Below are 17,814 nucleotides of genomic sequence, written 5' to 3' on the forward strand. Positions count from 1 at the left end.
GTGGCCTTCTCCCTGCGCATGCGCCGGGCTGCTGGGGGGGGGGAGCCGGCTGTGTAATACGCGTACGGAGGCTCACGAGGTTCTTGTGGCGCCGCACGGCTCGGATCTCCAGCTGTCTGAGCACGGTAGGTGTCCCAGAGCAGTAGGTGTCCCGGCCCGGCGTACGTGAGTCCGCGGCTTTACCGAGGTGTCCTTGCTGCCGTGGCCCGCCCGCTCCTCTCCGGCCGCCGTGCCTGCGCGTCTCGTGCTTGAGCGCAGGTTCCCGGGTCGCCGGGTTTAGAGGCGCCTGGCGCGTGGGGTTCTTTCATTCCTACGAGGACGCGGTTCCTGGGGCGCCTCGTCCCTTCTGGCCTGCACACACGTGTTCCTACGTTCCAGGCAGAGCGTTTAGGTCTACACGGAATGCCCACCTTCCCCTCTTCGTGCCCTGCATCGTTTTACTTCTTTTAAATCCGCCTTTTCCCCCGTGGCCAAACTAGACCCATTTCTTCCTCAGCCCTCGCCCGATCTTTACTTCGAGAGGAAATCAACACCTCAGGCCTTTTATACGTGTTTTGACCCTTGCTTTGCATTGACCTATACGAATTTTGGCCTTTTTACCCGTTGCTCCTTTTGGGTATATTTAACCAAACGCAGTGCTTTCTATCAGCCAATATGCAGGAGGCGTGTTTAGGGTGTAGACCGCCTGAGTGTGAATCCCCGCTCTGCCACAGACGAGCTGTGCAAACCGGCCAAAATAACCTCTTTGGGCTTCAGTTTTCTCAGCTGTGAATGGCGGTGCGTGGCAAATAATAGCGAGTTTTAATCTCAGCTGCCAGCCACTTTTCCAAGCTGCTGGGGCAGAGACTGATGTTTGGGTACTTGTGTTTTAGTGGGAGGTTTTTATAGAATCATGTTACCAGTAGTCATTCTTAGTTTCATAATCATTCAAGTTGTTGAGTTATGTTCTGTATATATTTGACCATGTTTCTTATTTCCTGTAGTTATAAATCAAGAAGAGTTGAGAATCTGATGGCATGGCTTTAATTACCTTGAGGAGGAACCTTTGCCATTTGTCTGATTTTCGGATCCACGGAGCTCTGGCTGCTCTGAAAAACCATCCTGTAATTCATGTTCACAAGGTAGCTGAGGAGCGTCTGTGTCCGTGGTTCTGTTCACCACAGTCTGAGCCTTTCAAGGTCAGGTTCCATCATGGCTGTTGTAAAAAATTCCATTCAGAAAATGGAAATGACCTTCATCCAGTTGGTGAGCCGGTGTTCTCTCAGGCACATGACTGGGATAGGCCTGAGCAAAATCTTAAAAGTGTAGATGACCAGATGTTTTACAGGAGACTAAACAACTTCACCTCATCGGAAGAAGTGTTAAGTTTTATAAGCACACTGCAAACTTTGCCTGATACTCTAGCAGCAGGAGCCTTGCAGCGGATTTGTGAGGTGGAAAAAAAAGATGGTGATCAAAAGCTGCCAAAAGAAATCCTAAAGAATAGTGTCTTTCAAGCCTTATGCATTCGGTGTGAACAGGAATCCTCAAGTCTGCCAGACGCTGTTTTGGTGACTGCTTTGCACGCCCTGACTCTGTTGCATGTGGATCCCCAAAGTAGCTTGTTACTCAACTTGGTGGCAGAATGCCAGCGTCGTCTCAAAAGGGGTGGTCTGGAAGTTCACAGTCTTTGTATTCTTGGGGAAAGTCTGATTCAACTGCAAGGTCCAGGCTGTGCGACGCTAGAACTGATTATATATCAACTGCAAGGTGAAAAATTGGAAGAATTTACTCCTGAGGATATTGTGGGCCTTTATAGGATCCTGCAGGCTTGTACTGAAAAAGTGGACCAACACCAAGCATTTCTAAACAAGCTGAACAATTTTTCTCTGTCAATAGTTTACAGCTTGAGTCCTACGTTGATGAGCCAAATGATCAGTGCCCTAGTGGTTCTTGATCAAACTCAGGCACTTCCTCTGGTTATAAAATTGGGAAAATATGCTGTGAGGCATATCCCTCATTTTACTAATGAAGAGCTCAGAAAAGTCTTAGAGGCTTTCATATACTTTGGGCACAGTGACAGATTTTTTACAAAAGCCCTAGAGCAACATGTAGCTTCAGTGTGTCTCACTTTGGATCCTGAGGTTGTGAGCAAGGTCATGGAGTATTGCAGTAGGAAACAGATTCTTTCAAAACCCATCCTCGATGCAGTGGCAGAAACCTTTGTCTGCCAGTCAGAAAAATTTTTGCCTCATCAGATTTCTGAGTTAATCGAACCATTTGGAAAACTCAATTATTTGCCCCCAAATGCCTCTGCTTTATTTAGAAAGCTAGAAAACATGTTGCTCACTCATTTCAATTATTTTCCACCCAAAACACTACTGAAAATTCTCCATTCGTGTTCACTAATTGAATGCCATCCGGTCAACTTCATGGCAAAAATATTCAGCCCTTGTTTTCTTCAAAAGCTGCAAGGTGAGTTGGTTGTAACTTCTAAAGTGTGGGGAAATTAACCCTGGAACATGTGATGTTTTTGAGTCGTGTATCTGTCTGTACACTAAGCCATGCGCCACCTCTGTTTCCTCTTCCATAATAATCTAAAGAAGAGGTCTGGAATGTCAGGTGCTGGTGGTCTGGAATGTCAGAGTTGCAGGGTGATGGATCACTGCACAGAGAAAACCATTTCAGGTCAATAGACTGCCAACCTGAGTCTTATGGGATGTGACATGGCCCTGGTCATAGTTACAACATGTCAGAATCCATGAGAGCAACTGGCGACTTCTTCGTTTTGAAGGGATGGCGTTGGTCTTCACAACTGATGGACACCCAAATATATCAGGTGTCCGCGTCTCCATAGTTGAAGGGAATTCTCACTGATTTTAACATACCCGTTACTTTTAATCTGTAGTTTGGAGCTTGAGCTCCTTGGAAGTTAAAATGAGATTGCATTGATGGCAAGCAAGAAGGCATAATTAACTCTGACACGTTCCTTTCCCCAGGTCATTTGAAAAGACATAACTTCCGGAGTGGTTAGCGTACATTGTGCATTCTTGGATGTTCCTTTTTTCGTCACACATACCAAAATCCAAACTTAACCACAACTGGAATGCTTTTTATTTCAGGCGAAGAATTGTATTTGGACAAACTGAGCCTCGCACAGCTGACCCAACTGTTCCTAACCTCAGTCCTAGAATGCCCTTTCTATAAGGTAAGAGCAAGAGCCAGAGCTGTGTTGCCTTATTTCCCTGTGCGAGCAGCTTCTTTTTTTCTCCCCTCCCCCAGTCTTTTAAGTTTCTCCTCTTTTGATTTGTCTCAGTAACCTCATCAGAAAGCAGAACTTTCATTCACTTGGAGTTACTTGCCACCAGGTAGCCTTTTCTTTGATAAATCGGCCCCATTCCTATTGTCTTTGAGGGACCCATTTCCTGCTGCAAGATGTCTCGGAAGATTTTGTCAAGTGCTGCAGTCAGAGCGCCCCTTAGATTCACTCCGAGGGCTGTGAAGGGCTTTAGCCCTCCCCATAGCTGTTGGATAACAAAAGTGCGAATCTCTGGACTAAGCAAATCCTCAATGATTTCAAGTACATTTTTAAGCCAAGCCAGAAATTTTATTCTTCTCTGATAGGGTTTCGTTTAGGTGTAATTTGTGCTTCCCATCTGGCATTCTAGAGATTCATTGTCCTAACTTAATTAGGCCCCTTGTGTAGGATCACGGGTGGCGTCTCCAGACGTGCTCATACCTGCCTGTCCACCAGGCGAGACTGAATCACCTTTAAGAGTAGCTGATTTCGGAGTAAGATGTAAGAATGGAGATACCACTGATTTCTTTAAAGCAGCTTCAACAGTGCTAAGGCGCATAAAGGTCAATGATTCTTACCCCCAACCTCCTTCCATCCCTGACGGAGCTGTGTTGACAGCAGTTTTTGTGTCCAAATGTGCACAGATGCACAGACACTATCCTGTTTCTCTCCTGCCTTGGAATGGGGCTCTTGCAAGGACAGTGTGCTTTTATATACCCAGTCTATCATGAACATTCCTCGGGGTAACACACAAAGATTAAGTGGATTCTTTTTAAGAATGGCATGCTATTTCCAGATATTTATTCTGTTCCATCATTGTTGGACCTCCAGGTTTTTCCCAGCGTTTCTCTCCATCAGCAGGCTGTAATAAACATCCTTACATGTCCTTTCCTACCGGAGCCTTTTTGTTTTTTGAGCTAGAGAATAGATTCCTGAAAGTGAGATGACTGCATTACCCACAGATGTGTCGCCCCTAATGGTTGTAGATGTCTCTGCCCCTGCAGGAAACAAAGATGGCCGTGGCCCTGCCCCTTCTGTCTCCATGCGTTATCAGTCCTTTCATTGTTGTCACTGGACTTTGTGAAAAAGACTACTGTGTCACATGTTTAGATTGCATTTTAATGAGCAGTAACAAGTTGAACATATTTTCACAGTGCTTATTGGTCATTTACATTTGCTATGAGTCCTCTTGTTACCTCCTGATTCAGGCTCATATTGGATTGTCTGTCCTTTTTTTTTTTTTTTTTTTTTTTTTTTTTTTTTTTGGCCTAGAACACATTGTAAGGTACAGATATTAGCTCCTGTATATCTGTGTATGTTGTATATATTTCCTTCTGGTCTGTAGTTCTTAATTTTTTTCTTTTTTTTTTTTTTAGCGAGAGAGTGTGTGTGCATGTACATGGGGGGGAAGGGTAGAGAGGGAGAAAGAGAAACTTAAGCAGACCCCACACTGAGCGCAGAGCCTGAGGCGGGGCCCCATCTCAGGCTCCCGAGGTCATAACCTGAGCTGAAATCAAGAGTCAGACGCTTAGGGGCGCCTGGGTGGCACAGCGGTTAAGCGTCTGCCTTCAGCTCAGGGCGTGGTCCCGGCGTTATGGGATGGAGCCCCACATCAGGCTCCTCCGCTATGAGCCTGCTTCTCCCTCCCCTACTCCCCCTGCTTGTGTTCCCTCTCTCGCTGGCTGTCTCTATCTCTGGCGAATAAATAAAAATAAAATCTTAAAAAAAAAAAAAAAAAAAGAGTCAGACGCTTAGCTGACCGAGCCACCCAGGCACCCCTGTAGTTCTTTTGTTTGTTTGTTTGTTTTAATTTAATATTATTGATGGTACCTTTTTGTTATATAAAGTGTTTAAGTTTTCTGTAGTGAAATCTATCCGTCTTTTATGGTTTCTTCTCTCACTTCAGAATATTTTACCTGTCCTAATATAGATATTTTTCTGAATTTTTAAAAGTATCATTTCCCTTCCTGTATTCAGCTCTTTAACTCACCTGGAATTTATGATAGTCTGCGAATGATGCTAGAACTTTCACTTAGTTCTTCCCCAGGCAGATTAGCCGTTGCAGCATGTACCACATAGCTATGCTTTTCACCCTAAACTGAAGTGTCACCTTTATCATATTATCCTCTACTAAAAACGTGAGTGTCCTTAAAGCCCTTAAAGCAATTCTCAGAGTTCCAGAGATGTTTCTTGAGCTGTAATAGCATTGCTGTTCCTCCCTCCCTTTCTTTCTGTGACCTCTGACTACTTATAAAACACATTTAAAAGATATCTAGAACTATTGGATTTATTGGATTTATTTTCTTGTTTTGTATCTTCCTTTCTCACGTTTAAACATCCAATTTTTAGGGTCAAAAACTTCTTCCTAAATATCAAGTGAGGTCATTTCTTACTCCGTGCTCTTCTCTGGAGACGCCTTTGGATTTTCAGCTTTACAGATCTGTGAAGATTGGACTGATTGACCTTTTGGGAGCAAGATTGTATTTTGCTTCAAAAGTGTTAACGCCCTATTGTTACACAATAGGTGAGTAGTAGGGAGTTGTGCTATTGCTTACCAGCCTCGGCATGCTGGGCATGCTGTCCTCTCTGGGAATCTGTGGGATTTAGTAGCCACTGGAAGGTCTGGAAAAGTAGCGGAGGTGGCCCTTCCCTGAAGGCGGATTGGAACAGTGGCTGAGCAGTAGGGCTGTGGAGTCCAGACTGGTAGCCACGTGGTAGCGGAATGGTTTTGGGGCAGCGTAACCTTTCTCTGCTTGCTGCTTTTCTGTAAAATGAGAGTAAGAAGCATAGTGACGCAGACTTGCATAAAGACCGAGTGAGAGTGTAGAGTGACGACTGGAACGTAGGAAGTGCTGTGATGTTGTTAGCTGCTGTTGTACTCCAGGGCAGCGCTGGCCAACACAGCAGCGCAGCCAGTAGTACCTGTAGTTGCTTGAATTGCCATTCGCTCAGATTTAAAACCCATCCAGAGTTCCGTTCCTTGATTGCACGAGCCACATGTCAGGCACTCAGACTGCCAGGGGGCTGGCGGGTGCCGTACTGAACAGCAAAGGTGAAAACACATGCTTCGTGGCAGAAAGTTTTGTTGCACAGGGCTGACTAGAGAGTTCAAGTCCTTATGCCCTTCACGGTTTTTTTAAATTAATGAGTAAAAGAAAATCAGCTCAAAGGTGACGGTGTCCGATCGGCTTCAGGTGGTCATAGCTCACCTCCTTACATGCTCTTTTTACAAAAGGAATGGCAGGACACCAGAGGGAAGGAAGTGGGGGGTCTGCTGTGCCCAGCGACCACATGTCAGGGTGCAGAAGGCATCGCCTACCTTGGAGGCTCTGGGAGCCCCAGTGATGAAAGTTTTGACTTGCAGACGTTCTACCCATGTTTCACTTAAAGGATTTTCTTCATTCTCCGGGTTCAAGAATGCCCACCACTTACTACAAGGAAAGGAGAAAGCAGGCGAGGTTCTTGTCATGCCCGATATCTTGAGGACCCATTCCTGGTTTTCACATGCTTGAGCCTCCTTAACTTCAGGCTGACTTGGTTGATCATAGAGCCGGTTAAAGTGAAATTCTCACCGTGGTCTGGTGTGGTCATTGCTTTGCAGCCTTCAGCACAGCTGGTACATGGCAGTGTGGAAGAATTCAAAACAGAAGGAGGAGGAGGAGGACAGGCGCGTAGTGTTTGTGAGGGTATCACACGGGGAATGTTTCCTTTCTTCTCTCACCAGATGTTGAAATTAAAGTAGATGAAGAAGGATTAGTACTGCCATTTACAGTCAGAGAAGACGTGCATAAAAGGTAAAGAAAGCTGGTGTGGTTCTTATGTGACGAAACTTGGCGGGCTTGATAATCGGTGCTGTTTTCTCAAGGTGGGAGAGTAGACGTGGTTCTGGAAGTAAAGACACTGGTGTGCAGCGTCCCAGTTGTGGAAATTCTGTGTAACGTAAACATTAGTGTTAATAAATTTGAGTGCAGTTTCGGCACAGGAAAGGCTAACACACCCATGAGTTATTGAAAATAATGCTGACACATGGAAATAGCCGAATCTCAAGTAAACCCTTGCCACTAAAGAGTGTTCTAAATATTTTGGATTGTCTTAAAAATTAAATTTCTCCCTCTTACCAGATAAAGGGCTAGTATCCAAAATCTATATAGAACTTATCAAACTCAACACCCAAAAAACAAATAATCCAGTCAAGAAATGGGCAGAAGACATGAACAGACATTTCTCCAGAGAAGACATACAAATGAAAGACATACACATGAAAAAATGCTCCACGTTGTTAACTAAATTGAATTTAAAGAATTTAAAAAGTAATAGAAAATTAAGTTTTCCCTTCTGATTTTTCAGGGTAGCACTGTGCATTGATGATCCAAAAAGATTTTCTCTGAATAGCAAAACCTTACTGGGGAAGGAAGCTATTAAACAGAGACACCTGCACTTGCTTGGTTATCACGTTGTTCAGGTAGGAGTTCTCCGGCTTCCTTTGCTCCAAAAGCGATTCCTACTTTAGATTTGCTGGTGGTCTGCCAGCCCAGGGGACCAAGAATCTTACATCTAGTTTAAATGCCAACTTTGTTCATTAGGCTTAATCTCTGTTTATGTTTCAAAATACAGAACATTCAGACCTATTTTCCAAAAGTGAGGTATCCCTGTATTCTCTGTAAGCTCTGCTAACCTGTGCTTCTAGAATTCTAAATTATTAGAATATCAGTTTTGCTTTCATTTCCCCCTGAGTTAATGAATAGAAATAGACAGGAGGACCCATTAAAACCAGGGTCCTCACCAGCACTTAATGCCTCAGCCCTTGTTTGTGTTTGCGGTATCGCGGGCTTAGCGAGGGCTCCTGCGAGGAGTCGGCGGTGAGGGTACATGGAGCTGCCAGTCTGCTCTCTGCTCTCCTGTCTGGTTTCTTTTTTCCACTCCATATTTCACCTACATCCCCAGACTAATTTTCCTAAAGCTAACATGCCAGTGCGTGTTCAGAAACCTTTATTGTTCCTTCACCACTTACAGGATAAAGCGAAAACCCCTCTACATCTGAGCCCCTCTGTAGCTGGCCCGTGGCCAGATCCTCCGCTCCAAGTGCGGTGGCCTCTTCCCTGTCCCCTGTCCCCTCCACCACGCTTTCTTGCCTTTCTCCCTTTGCCCACGCTGCTTCCCCCATCAGACTGGTCTCCCCCGCTCTGAGTATCCAGATTCCGGCTCAGTCTGGGCTCCTGGCTCAGGCTCACCTTCCGCCCTCATCTGAAGCGTGGGGTGTCGCCGCACCAGAGCTCCAGTGTTCTCCGCATCTTCTGCGTATTTACTGAGCCCTGACTATGTGCGGGTGCTGTTGGGGGCACTGGGGAATACACGATAAATAGCTATGAGCTTTGCCCTTCGGGAGCGTACGTGCTGCCAGCGGGGGAGAGGTCGAGAAACCAGAACACCAAGGTGACTTCAGAACATGACAGATTACAATGTCTTTTATTTCCTTCCCTTTACAGATCCCCTATTATGAGATCGAGATGCTAAAATCAAGAGTGGAATTGGTGGAGTATTTACAAAGAAAACTATTTCCTCAGAATGTGGGCATTCGTTGGTAACAGAAGGAATCCTGGCTTTGGGACTCAGACAGTGAAGACCTTGTGTTTTCGTGGGACTCAGTACAAAACCAGAACGTATGTTGTGTTTAGCCGTATGTTCGTGGACTGTGGCGATCTGGAAAGGGTCTAGTTTTCCTTATACCATGTATACACTTACCAGTGGTAAATTTAAAATAAATCTTTATTTTTATTTAATACTATTATAGGTCCTTTTATACGTGAAGCAAGCGATTGAGTACAATAAAGGAACATAAGGAGTGTCATTATTTTTAAATCTTTGTTTTATGGTAGTTATTTGCTAACTGAAAATATTTTCTCTTGAGTCCTTTGTTTTCTCTTATAACAACTATAAGGAAGAAATCTTGTCTCGTATTTCCCTCTTTCATACTTTGTTAGAGGCAGTCATACATGGAAAGGTGAAGGAACAGTGGAAAAGAGACTGAGACCATGGATAGAAATGTGTCATTACAGAATTATGCAGAAATAACTCTTTAGTTAATAAATGTTTTCCATTGGAATGGGAGCTATTTATCCTTTTTTTAAGGTGTAAAGATGTGAGTGTTAACCTATTTAGGTGGGGTTTGAGGAGGGGCATTTTGTTGAGAGAGAAGCTTCTGAATTTTGAATCAGGAATGGATTAGGTTGTCTCCCAGTACAGATGCGTCCTCGCCCCGTTGGGGTCAGGTTCAAGTTTCAGGGGAGAAGAGGACGAGGGGGCCGACTGGTGTAGAGAGAGCCCTGGAGGCACTCGGGCTCTTCCACCAACGAGTTCTGTGACCTCGGACAGGGAGCCCGGCCGCTCGGTAGCACGCGCTCAGTGTAGGCCGAGCCCCTGCTCAGCTCAGCAGCAGATGCTCCTGCGAGTCCCCGGCCTTCTGATCTGGGTTTTGGTCCCACTTTGCAGGTTCGTGGACCAGCAGCGAGCTTGAGCAGCCTGCCCTTTTCATGCATCATAAGAGCTGAAAGAAGGTTCCAGTCTAGTCTTGAGGCGCATGCGAGCACAGTGGCTATTCTCTAGCCTAGGTTTGAGCTCCAGCTTTTCCACGTGCTAACAGATGACCTTGGGCCTCCATTGCCACATAGATCATCACGAATAATTACAGGGCTGCGGATAGCTTTCTGGGACTGCCATGACAAAGTACCACAGACGGGGCCGCTTAAAACAACTCTCTTTTCTCAGGGTTCTGGGGGCTGGAAGTCTGACCTCAGTGTCAGCAGGGCCCGCTCCCTCTGCCAGCTCCAGGGGAGGGTGCGTTCTTGCTTCTTCCAGTGTCTAGTGGCCCCAGGCGTTCCTTGTGTGGCTGCCTCACTCCCGTCTCTGTCCACATTCACATGGCTGTCGTCCCTGTGTGTGTGTGTCAGTTCACATCGTGGTCTCCCTGTGTATGTATTTCTGGCCCAAATTCCCCGCTTTTTACAAGGACTCAAGCCATATGGGATCGGGGCCCACCTTAATGACCTCATCTTAACTTGACGGAATCTGCTCTGCGAAGACCCTATTCAAATAAGGCCATATTCACAGGTATTGGGGATTAGCTTTGGCGGGTGGGGGGGGGGCACAATTCAACCCATAACAGGTTGAAATGAGAATTAGTTAAAATACGTAAAACACTTGGAAAAGTACCCAGAGCAGAGTAAGGTCACAGGGTCAACTAGTGAAGGGCATGCCTCCAGCTGTAGAGAAGGAAGCACAACAGGCAGGGGGAGGTGGGACCAGGGAGAGGAGACTGGAAGCCGGTGTCCTGTGCCCACGTGACCTCGCTGCCCCCTCCGGGGCCTCCAGGCCAACCTCACTGCACCGCCCACCTCTCCCCATGACTCCCTCGTCCCTAGCATGGACAAGCCTGAGACTTGTGAGAAAAGACGGGAAAAAGACCCAACAAACAGCCACACACACGTGGCGACGGTCGGCTCTGAATGCTGTGAGGAGAAGGTATGGCCCCAAATGTTCTTCATCCACCTTTCCTGTTGCTGTAAATCCTCCCCTAGCAGGACCTTTTCTTCCTCTTGCTCTAATGCAAATCGGATATGCCCGCCCCCCTGCCCTTGTGGTCCCATCCTCTGGTGTGCTGCTGTCTCTGGGGCTCTCTCCCACCCCTCCTCCGTTCGCAGACGTTTTTAAAGCGCTCAGGCAACGCTGGGCCCCCCTGAATGCTGCAGCTGCAGGGGCAGTGGAAAAGGGTCCAGCCTGGAGGGGCAAGGAGTCCAGTGAGGCGAATCAGTGCTCAGATGATGACAGCGACGAGCCGGCTGGCCCCCTGAAGGGGGTGCAAGACTCGGAAAGCAGAACACTCCAGGCCCCCCCGGGGAGGGAGGGAAGGCTTCTTGGAAGCCTCGGGGGCCAAGTTTAGCAGAAAGGGAGGTGAGTCTGCGCAGTGCAGAGCGTTTCAGGCTTGGCCTGACCACAGAGCCCCTCGCACAAAGCAGATAGGGCAGTCTCACCAAAGGAGGCCAGACGGACTGACCTTTGTTTTAAAGGAAATTTTAATCCTGAAAACGTGCAAGTATGTCCTAAAGATCATCTAGGCTAGTAAATAGATATAAGCTTTCTGGTTTCACCAATTGGAAGTGAATTTGACAAACTAAAATGATAAAGGCAAGTCCTCATCAACTCAATCCTCAGGCCCCTGAGTTGAAATGTTTGCCCATACAAGCAAAAGTGATGGTATTGTTGGAGTGACATATCCAGTCCCATAGCTCTTGCTACCATACATCCATGATACCTTTCAGTATCCTGCTGTAACTTTTCAAAAGTAAAAGCGAAGAAAATTTTTTAAAAAGGGAAAAATTGTTCTACTCTCCAGCAAAACCCCAGAAGCACCACGGTGATATTCTTCAGGCCTACCTCTAGGAGGCAGCAAAGCTCGGACGCTCCCTCGTTGCCGAAGTTCAGAAGAGATTTCTGGAGAACAGTGGATCCTCTGTAGACACGTGTAGGTGGGGCAGGAGGCAGGAGCCCTGGGAGCACGGGGTGACCATTCCGCCAGGACAAAACAGGCAGCTTTCCTTACGCTCCTCTAAGGAAGGAACGCGCTTTGCCTGATCAAGGCCTACCAGACATGGAGGGTAAACAGGACACGGGGGCGAAGATGCCGCTGGAGACCAGGACCCTCTCTGCCCGCTCTTGTTCAGCCCGGTGTGTATGGAGACTTGGTAAACAACTGTTAGGCGGAAGGAGAAATAGGAAGGAGCAGAACTTAGCATGGTTGATAGGATTCTGGGAAGGCAGAAGCCCTCGGTTCCCTGTAAAAACGCCGTGCCCACTGGAAGACTTCATAAGGACACTGAGGGCACCTGGGCTCGGTGGTGGTGAGCTCTGTGAGTTAGTCCCCAAAAGCTGAGATTTCCCCAAACTGGAACATGCCCAGACGCTTTGGGGAGGGGGGAGGTTGGACACAACATCCCACATTTATCTTACCTTTGGGGACTCTGAGTCGGCTTCTCCTGCCTGGCCCAATGTTAAGTCCTTTTACACGCAAACCTGCTCTGCAGAGGGTATCTCCAACCCAGCTTCACTCAATTTTGCCCCAATCCACCCCTTCCCAAGTCCTCGGATCGCCCCAGCCATCCCTCCGTTTGGTTCCCCCGATGTGCTGTCTCCCTTGCCTCAACAGTCAGTAGGCCTAACTTCACATTGGTGGTCTTTGGCTGTTGGACTCATCGTAAGACATTTTACTTTAATACATGAGCAATCCCGTCTCAGAAGACAGGTGTCTGTCTCCCCACCCGGTCCCAGAGTCCCTGGCACCCAGTGCACACTCTGTGATATTTTGGGTTCTGATGATTGCAAGAAAAAAAATCTCTCTTAATTATTCTACTGTTTTTTACTTTTATTATGGAAAATTTCAACTCACAAAAAAAGTTTAGAGAAAGAACGGTGTAATGAATCCATGCGAGTCCTTTTATTCAGCACGAAAAATCAGCACCATTTTCCAATTATGTTTCATCTGTTCATTCCCTTTATTTTCCTTTTTTTTTAACTGGAAAGTTTGTAGAGAAATCCAAGCTATCATGGACTTTTACCCTAAATACTTCAGTACGCATTCACCACCAACGAACAGTTTTTTTCCCTATCTATCTATTCTATTATGACAACTAACAAAACTAATAATTATTCTCTACGATCACGAAATACCTGGTCTATATTCTAAATTCCCTCTACTGTCTCCAGAATCGTTTTTTACTGTTGGCTTGTTTGAATCAGCTCCGAACGAAGGTCACACACTACTTGTAGCTGTTCCATCACTAAGCCTGAGTCTCACCCTGTGCCCCCTCCCTCACCTAGTTATCATGTCATTAATCACTAGAGAAATTAGATCACTTGCCCTGTGAAATACCTCAGACTATCAATTTGGTGTTAGCTAACTTATTCCTTCAATTGCTGTATTTTCTGTTAAATTTAAAGTTAGGTCCAGAGGTTTGGTTAGATTCTGCTTAAGATTTTTCATCAGGAATGTCTGCTTCAGAGGTGGTATTATACGGTAATGCCCTGTGGTCCCCGCTTACTGACATTTACTAAAATGGGTCGGGAGGTTCCTGCATTACCAGCCTGATCCGCCCACTGCATGTATAGTTTGCCATTAGCCTTGTGCCTCATGATTTTAGCATCTCTTGGTGATGGCTGCCTAGATCCATTATTCCAGTAAGCGTTTGGGGAAAAAAAAAAAAAGATTTTCTATTTCTGTCATCACTTTTACCTTTATTAGCTTGTATTCATCTACAAAGAAGAGATTTCTCTCAACTATTTGTGTACCCTAAAGTACGATTTATACAGAAAAAAAATACAAGAAACAAAATGTTAATTTCCTTGTATCCATTTTTAGAATAAAAAGTTAGTGGTCTGGTCAGGTTTTTTTGTCTTAGGAAAGTTATCAACTCTTGAAATATATATATATATATATTGATATGTTTCAGTGTATAACAGTCACCTTTTTGATGCTTACATTGTGCCCTTGTAGACCAATGGGATACCCTTTAGGTTGGCCCCTGTGTCTTTTTGACTTGACACATTAATTTTGAAAATTTTTGGCCAAACAGGATGCCCCAGGCTCCTGTTACCATTTCTGGTCTCAGACCTGGGGACAGCCCTGTCTTTGGAACTTGGCTCCTGCAGGGTGGTGCTCATTGCTAGAGCTGTCAGTATCAGAAAATTTTCATTTTAGGCATCATATAAAATCACACTCATTTTTATTTCGAAATCAACAAGGTGAAAATGAACTATTGGGACTTAATCAAGATAAAAAGCTTCTGCACAGTGAAGGAAACAACAAAACAATAAACTAAAACTAAAGTAAATATCTTCAGAATGGGAGAAGATATTTGCAAATGTCAGAATCTGATAAAGGGTTAGTATCCAAAATCTACAAAGAACTTATCAAACTCAACACCCAACAAACAAATAACCCAGTTAAGAAATGGGCAGAAGACCTGAACAGACATTTCTCTAAAGAAGACGTCCAGATGGCCAACAGACACATGAAAAGATGCTCAACATCACTCATCATCAGGGAAATACAAATCAAAACCATGATAAGACAGGAACTCGCACCAGTCAGAATGGCTAAAATTAACACCACAAGAATGCTACAATATATAAAAAGAATAATGCACAACAACATTTTATGCTAAAAATGCAAGGTTGTTTCATCAGTTGCCATGTATCATTATAACTTGCCATGTTAGTGACCAAAAGAAAAAAGATCACACAACGTATCAGCTGATATAGAAAGAGCCTTTGACAAAACCCAACATCCATTCATGATGAAAACTTCCAACAAAATCGGAGTAGAGAACAACTTCCTCAACTAGTAAGGGGATCTGCAAAAACACCCAGCAGCTTACACCAGGTGTGTTAGTGAAGCACTGGATGTTCTCCCTGAAACCAGGAATAAGAGAGAAATCTGCTCATGAGTTTCATTCAACATCATACTGGAAGTCAAGCCACTCCAATGAAATTTTAAAATGTACCCACATGGGAAAGGTAGAAAACTGTCTGTTTTCACAGATGACATGATTAGAAAATCCCAATGAATCTATAAGAAAACCTTGTAGAATGAATATGTAATTTGGTGATGTCTTGATATGCAAGATTGCAACAGAAAAACCACATTTAGAAAGCAGAAATTGTAAAAAATATTATCTACATTAGCTCCAAAAATGGTCAAATACACAGGTATGCATCTACAGAAAACATGCACTGGATCTGTGTGTGGAAACTACAAATTTTGAAGGAAGACACATTAAAAGACCTAAATGAATGGGGAGACATACCATGTTCAGGGATTGAGAGTTTTGATACAGTAAACACATCAGTTCTTTTTAAATGATGTATGGATTAACTGCAGTTACAATCAAAATCCCAGCAAGACTTTTTGTAGATGTAGATAAGCTGATTCTCAAACTTATACACAAAGATGGAAAGGCTAGAACAGCTTAAAGAATGTAGAAAAAGAAGAATGAAGGTGTGAGCATCAGAATACTTTATTTCAAAACTGACTTTGAAGTTGTAGCATTGGAGCCAGTGTGGTGGTGGTGATAGATCAATGGAACTGAATACAGAGCCCCGAATAGAACCAGACCAATAAGGGTGATTGACTTCTTTACAAAGGTAGGACGGCCATTCACTAGACAAAGGATAGATTTTTCAACAAATAGTGTTGAAACAACTGGACATTTTATGCAAAAAAAAAAAAAGATCTTGGTCTCAATTGCAAAGATTAACACAAAGTGGATCATAAGTCTAAATATAAAAATAAAACACTTTTAAATCAACACTGAGGTGTCTGCCTGGCTCAATCAGTGAAAGTTGTGATGATGATCTCTGGGTTGTAAGTTTGAGCCTCACCTTGTGTGTAGAGATTACTTAAATAGACAAACAAACAACAAACTTTGGAAAAAATGGAGAATATCTTACTGAGGCAAAGAGTTGATAGATATGACACCAAAAGCAAAATTCGGAACAAGAGACACATCTATATACAGACATAGGTGTACCCTAATGTTAGTAGGAATGTGTGGGGACACTGTGTTTGGAAGCTTCTGGCAGAATGGACCTGATGTCCAGTCTCTGACATAAACCTCCTCTCCTGGGAGTCCCTGCGATCTCCCAGAAAGAAGCTTCAGCACATGAGGGTGCAGGGACAGTGAGGCTGCTACAGCTTTGCCTGGAGCACCAGATACATGGGGCTATGGGAACGCCTCTGACTAGAGAATAGCTGAACACCCAATAGCACAGCCACAGCATAGATGGTCAGGCTGACGCTAAGCATGGCTCCTTCAACAATGATCCGGGCACTGGGAGTGCAGCAGGGAAGCCGCCCAGGTAAGGTGGAAGGGTATCCACTGATGAGAACAGACCGACCAGGGAACTGTATGGCAGCCAGGGAGGCATGAACACTGGCAGCACTAAATTCTTGTAATGCAGTGATGGTGTGGTGGGCATGCATACAAAGGGGATCCCCATGTGCTAAAATAAATACGAAGACGACTACAGATAGGATAGACCCGAGGTCTCAGGTTTGCTGTGACACACTTGCTGCTGGGGAAATGCATGGTGAGCACAGGACACTGAGCTGGACCCGGGTGATGGCATTTGGGGGTTCATCATACTATTTTTCTTTGCAAACGATGGACATTCCAAAACTAGTCAAGAACCATGAAATGGCAGGTTTGACCCAGAAGTCAGACATCTTGGATGCTGCCCTGGGAGACTGTCCCACACAGGAAAAGCTACCTGCGAGAAGGCGTTTTTCACCCTTCATGTCCAACCTCAAGGTCCCCACAGCAAGGACACAAGGTAACAGTTTCAGAGCAGCCACCATAGTAAGGCGAACAGAACAGTGAAAGCACGATGGTGGGAAAATATGAACTAACACTTACTCAATCTGAAAGAAGGCAGAAAAGTAGAAAATCTTCGAGCACAGGAAAGCAAGGTGAAGCTTCCCCCTGTGTTTTCTTCTCAGGGTTTTACAGTTTCAGGACTTACATTGAAGCCTCGCGATCATTATGAGTTGCTTTATGGTGTTGCAGGTGTAAGATAAAGGTCCAGTTTCCTTCTTCTGTGTGTGGTTATGTGAATGTCCAAGTTTCCCAAAAGCATTCGTGGAAGGTCCGTCTTGTCCCCACTGTGTGTTCTTGGTACCCATGTCAATGATCAGTTGACCGTATCAGAGTGGGTTTCCTTCTGGGCTCTCTATTCTGCTCCGCTGGCTTATGCCAGAAACACACTGTTGTGTGTTTGTTTGTTTGTTTGTTTGTTTGTTTGTTTGTTTAAGTAGGCTGTAAGCCCAGTGTGGAACCTAATACAGGGCTTGAACTCATGCTCCTGAGATCAAGACCTGAGCTGAGATCAAGAGTTGGATGCTTAACTCACTGAGCCACCCAGGTGACCCAGAACAATACTCTTTTAATTCTGTAGGTTTGGGACATCGTTTGAAATCAGAAACATGCTCCTTCCAGCTCTGTTCTTCTTCCTCAATGCTATTTTTGCTGTCCAGAGTCATTTGTGGGGGCATATGAAGGTTAGGGTTCTTTTTCTATTTCTAACAGTTGCCATCGTGATTCTGATAGGAATTGCATTGAAGGAGAGGGTTGCTTCAGGTCCTATAGACATTGTAACAATACGAAGGTTCCCAACACCTGAGCACAGGATGTCTTCTCAAAGTCTTGTAGTTTTCAGTGTACAAGGTTTTCATTTCTTTGGTGAAGTCTTTTCTTCTTTTTGATACTACTGAAAATTTAGTTCTTCTCTTAATTTTTTTTGGAGAGTTCATTGTTGGTGCATCGAAAGGCAACTAATTTTTGTACGCTGATTTTGTATCCCACAACTTTATGGAATTCACTCATTAGTTCTAACAGTTTTTGGTGGAGTCTCAAGGGTTTCTTATTTATAGTACCACATCTTCAGCAAAAAGGGACGGTTTGACTTCCCCTTACCAATCTGGATGCCTCTCT

The 17,814-nt window shown here is 44.8% G+C and overlaps 1 protein-coding gene across 2 annotated transcripts; it reads left to right on the forward strand.

Moving 5' to 3' along the window:
- The first annotated feature begins 33 nt into the window (after window positions 1–33).
- Window positions 34–9,052, forward strand: FASTKD3 (FASTK mitochondrial RNA regulator 3). Of its 2 annotated transcripts, XM_045795932.2 has the most exons (7): window positions 34–125; window positions 984–2,454; window positions 3,102–3,187; window positions 5,627–5,801; window positions 7,002–7,071; window positions 7,625–7,739; window positions 8,764–9,052. In XM_045795932.2, the coding sequence occupies exons 2-7, from the start codon at window positions 1,017–1,019 to the stop codon at window positions 8,860–8,862; spliced, it is 1,983 nt and encodes a 660-aa protein (XP_045651888.2). In that variant the 5' UTR covers window positions 34–125; window positions 984–1,016; the 3' UTR covers window positions 8,863–9,052. The 2 variants fall into 2 exon arrangements, with proteins under 2 accessions (XP_045651888.2, XP_045651889.2); XM_045795933.2 differs by lacking the exons at window positions 5,627–5,801; window positions 7,002–7,071; window positions 7,625–7,739.
- The last annotated feature ends 8,762 nt before the right edge of the window (window positions 9,053–17,814 follow it).

The sequence above is a fragment of the Ursus americanus genome, chromosome 15 (genome assembly GCF_024610735.1).
Source record: "Ursus americanus isolate L20-20 chromosome 15, mUrsAme1.1.p, whole genome shotgun sequence".
NCBI lineage: Eukaryota > Metazoa > Chordata > Mammalia > Carnivora > Ursidae > Ursus > Ursus americanus.

Bases quoted from the DNA above. Each gene is read 5' to 3' on its own strand.
- FASTKD3 (XM_045795932.2), top strand. From the start codon at position 1,017: ATGGCTTTAATTACCTTGAGGAGGAACCTTTGCCATTTGTCTGATTTT. The intron at 5,802-7,001 runs GTGAGTAGTAGG...TTCTCTCACCAG, and splicing joins GCCCTATTGTTACACAATAG to ATGTTGAAATTAAAGTAGAT. The intron at 7,072-7,624 runs GTAAAGAAAGCT...CTGATTTTTCAG, and splicing joins AGAGAAGACGTGCATAAAAG to GGTAGCACTGTGCATTGATG.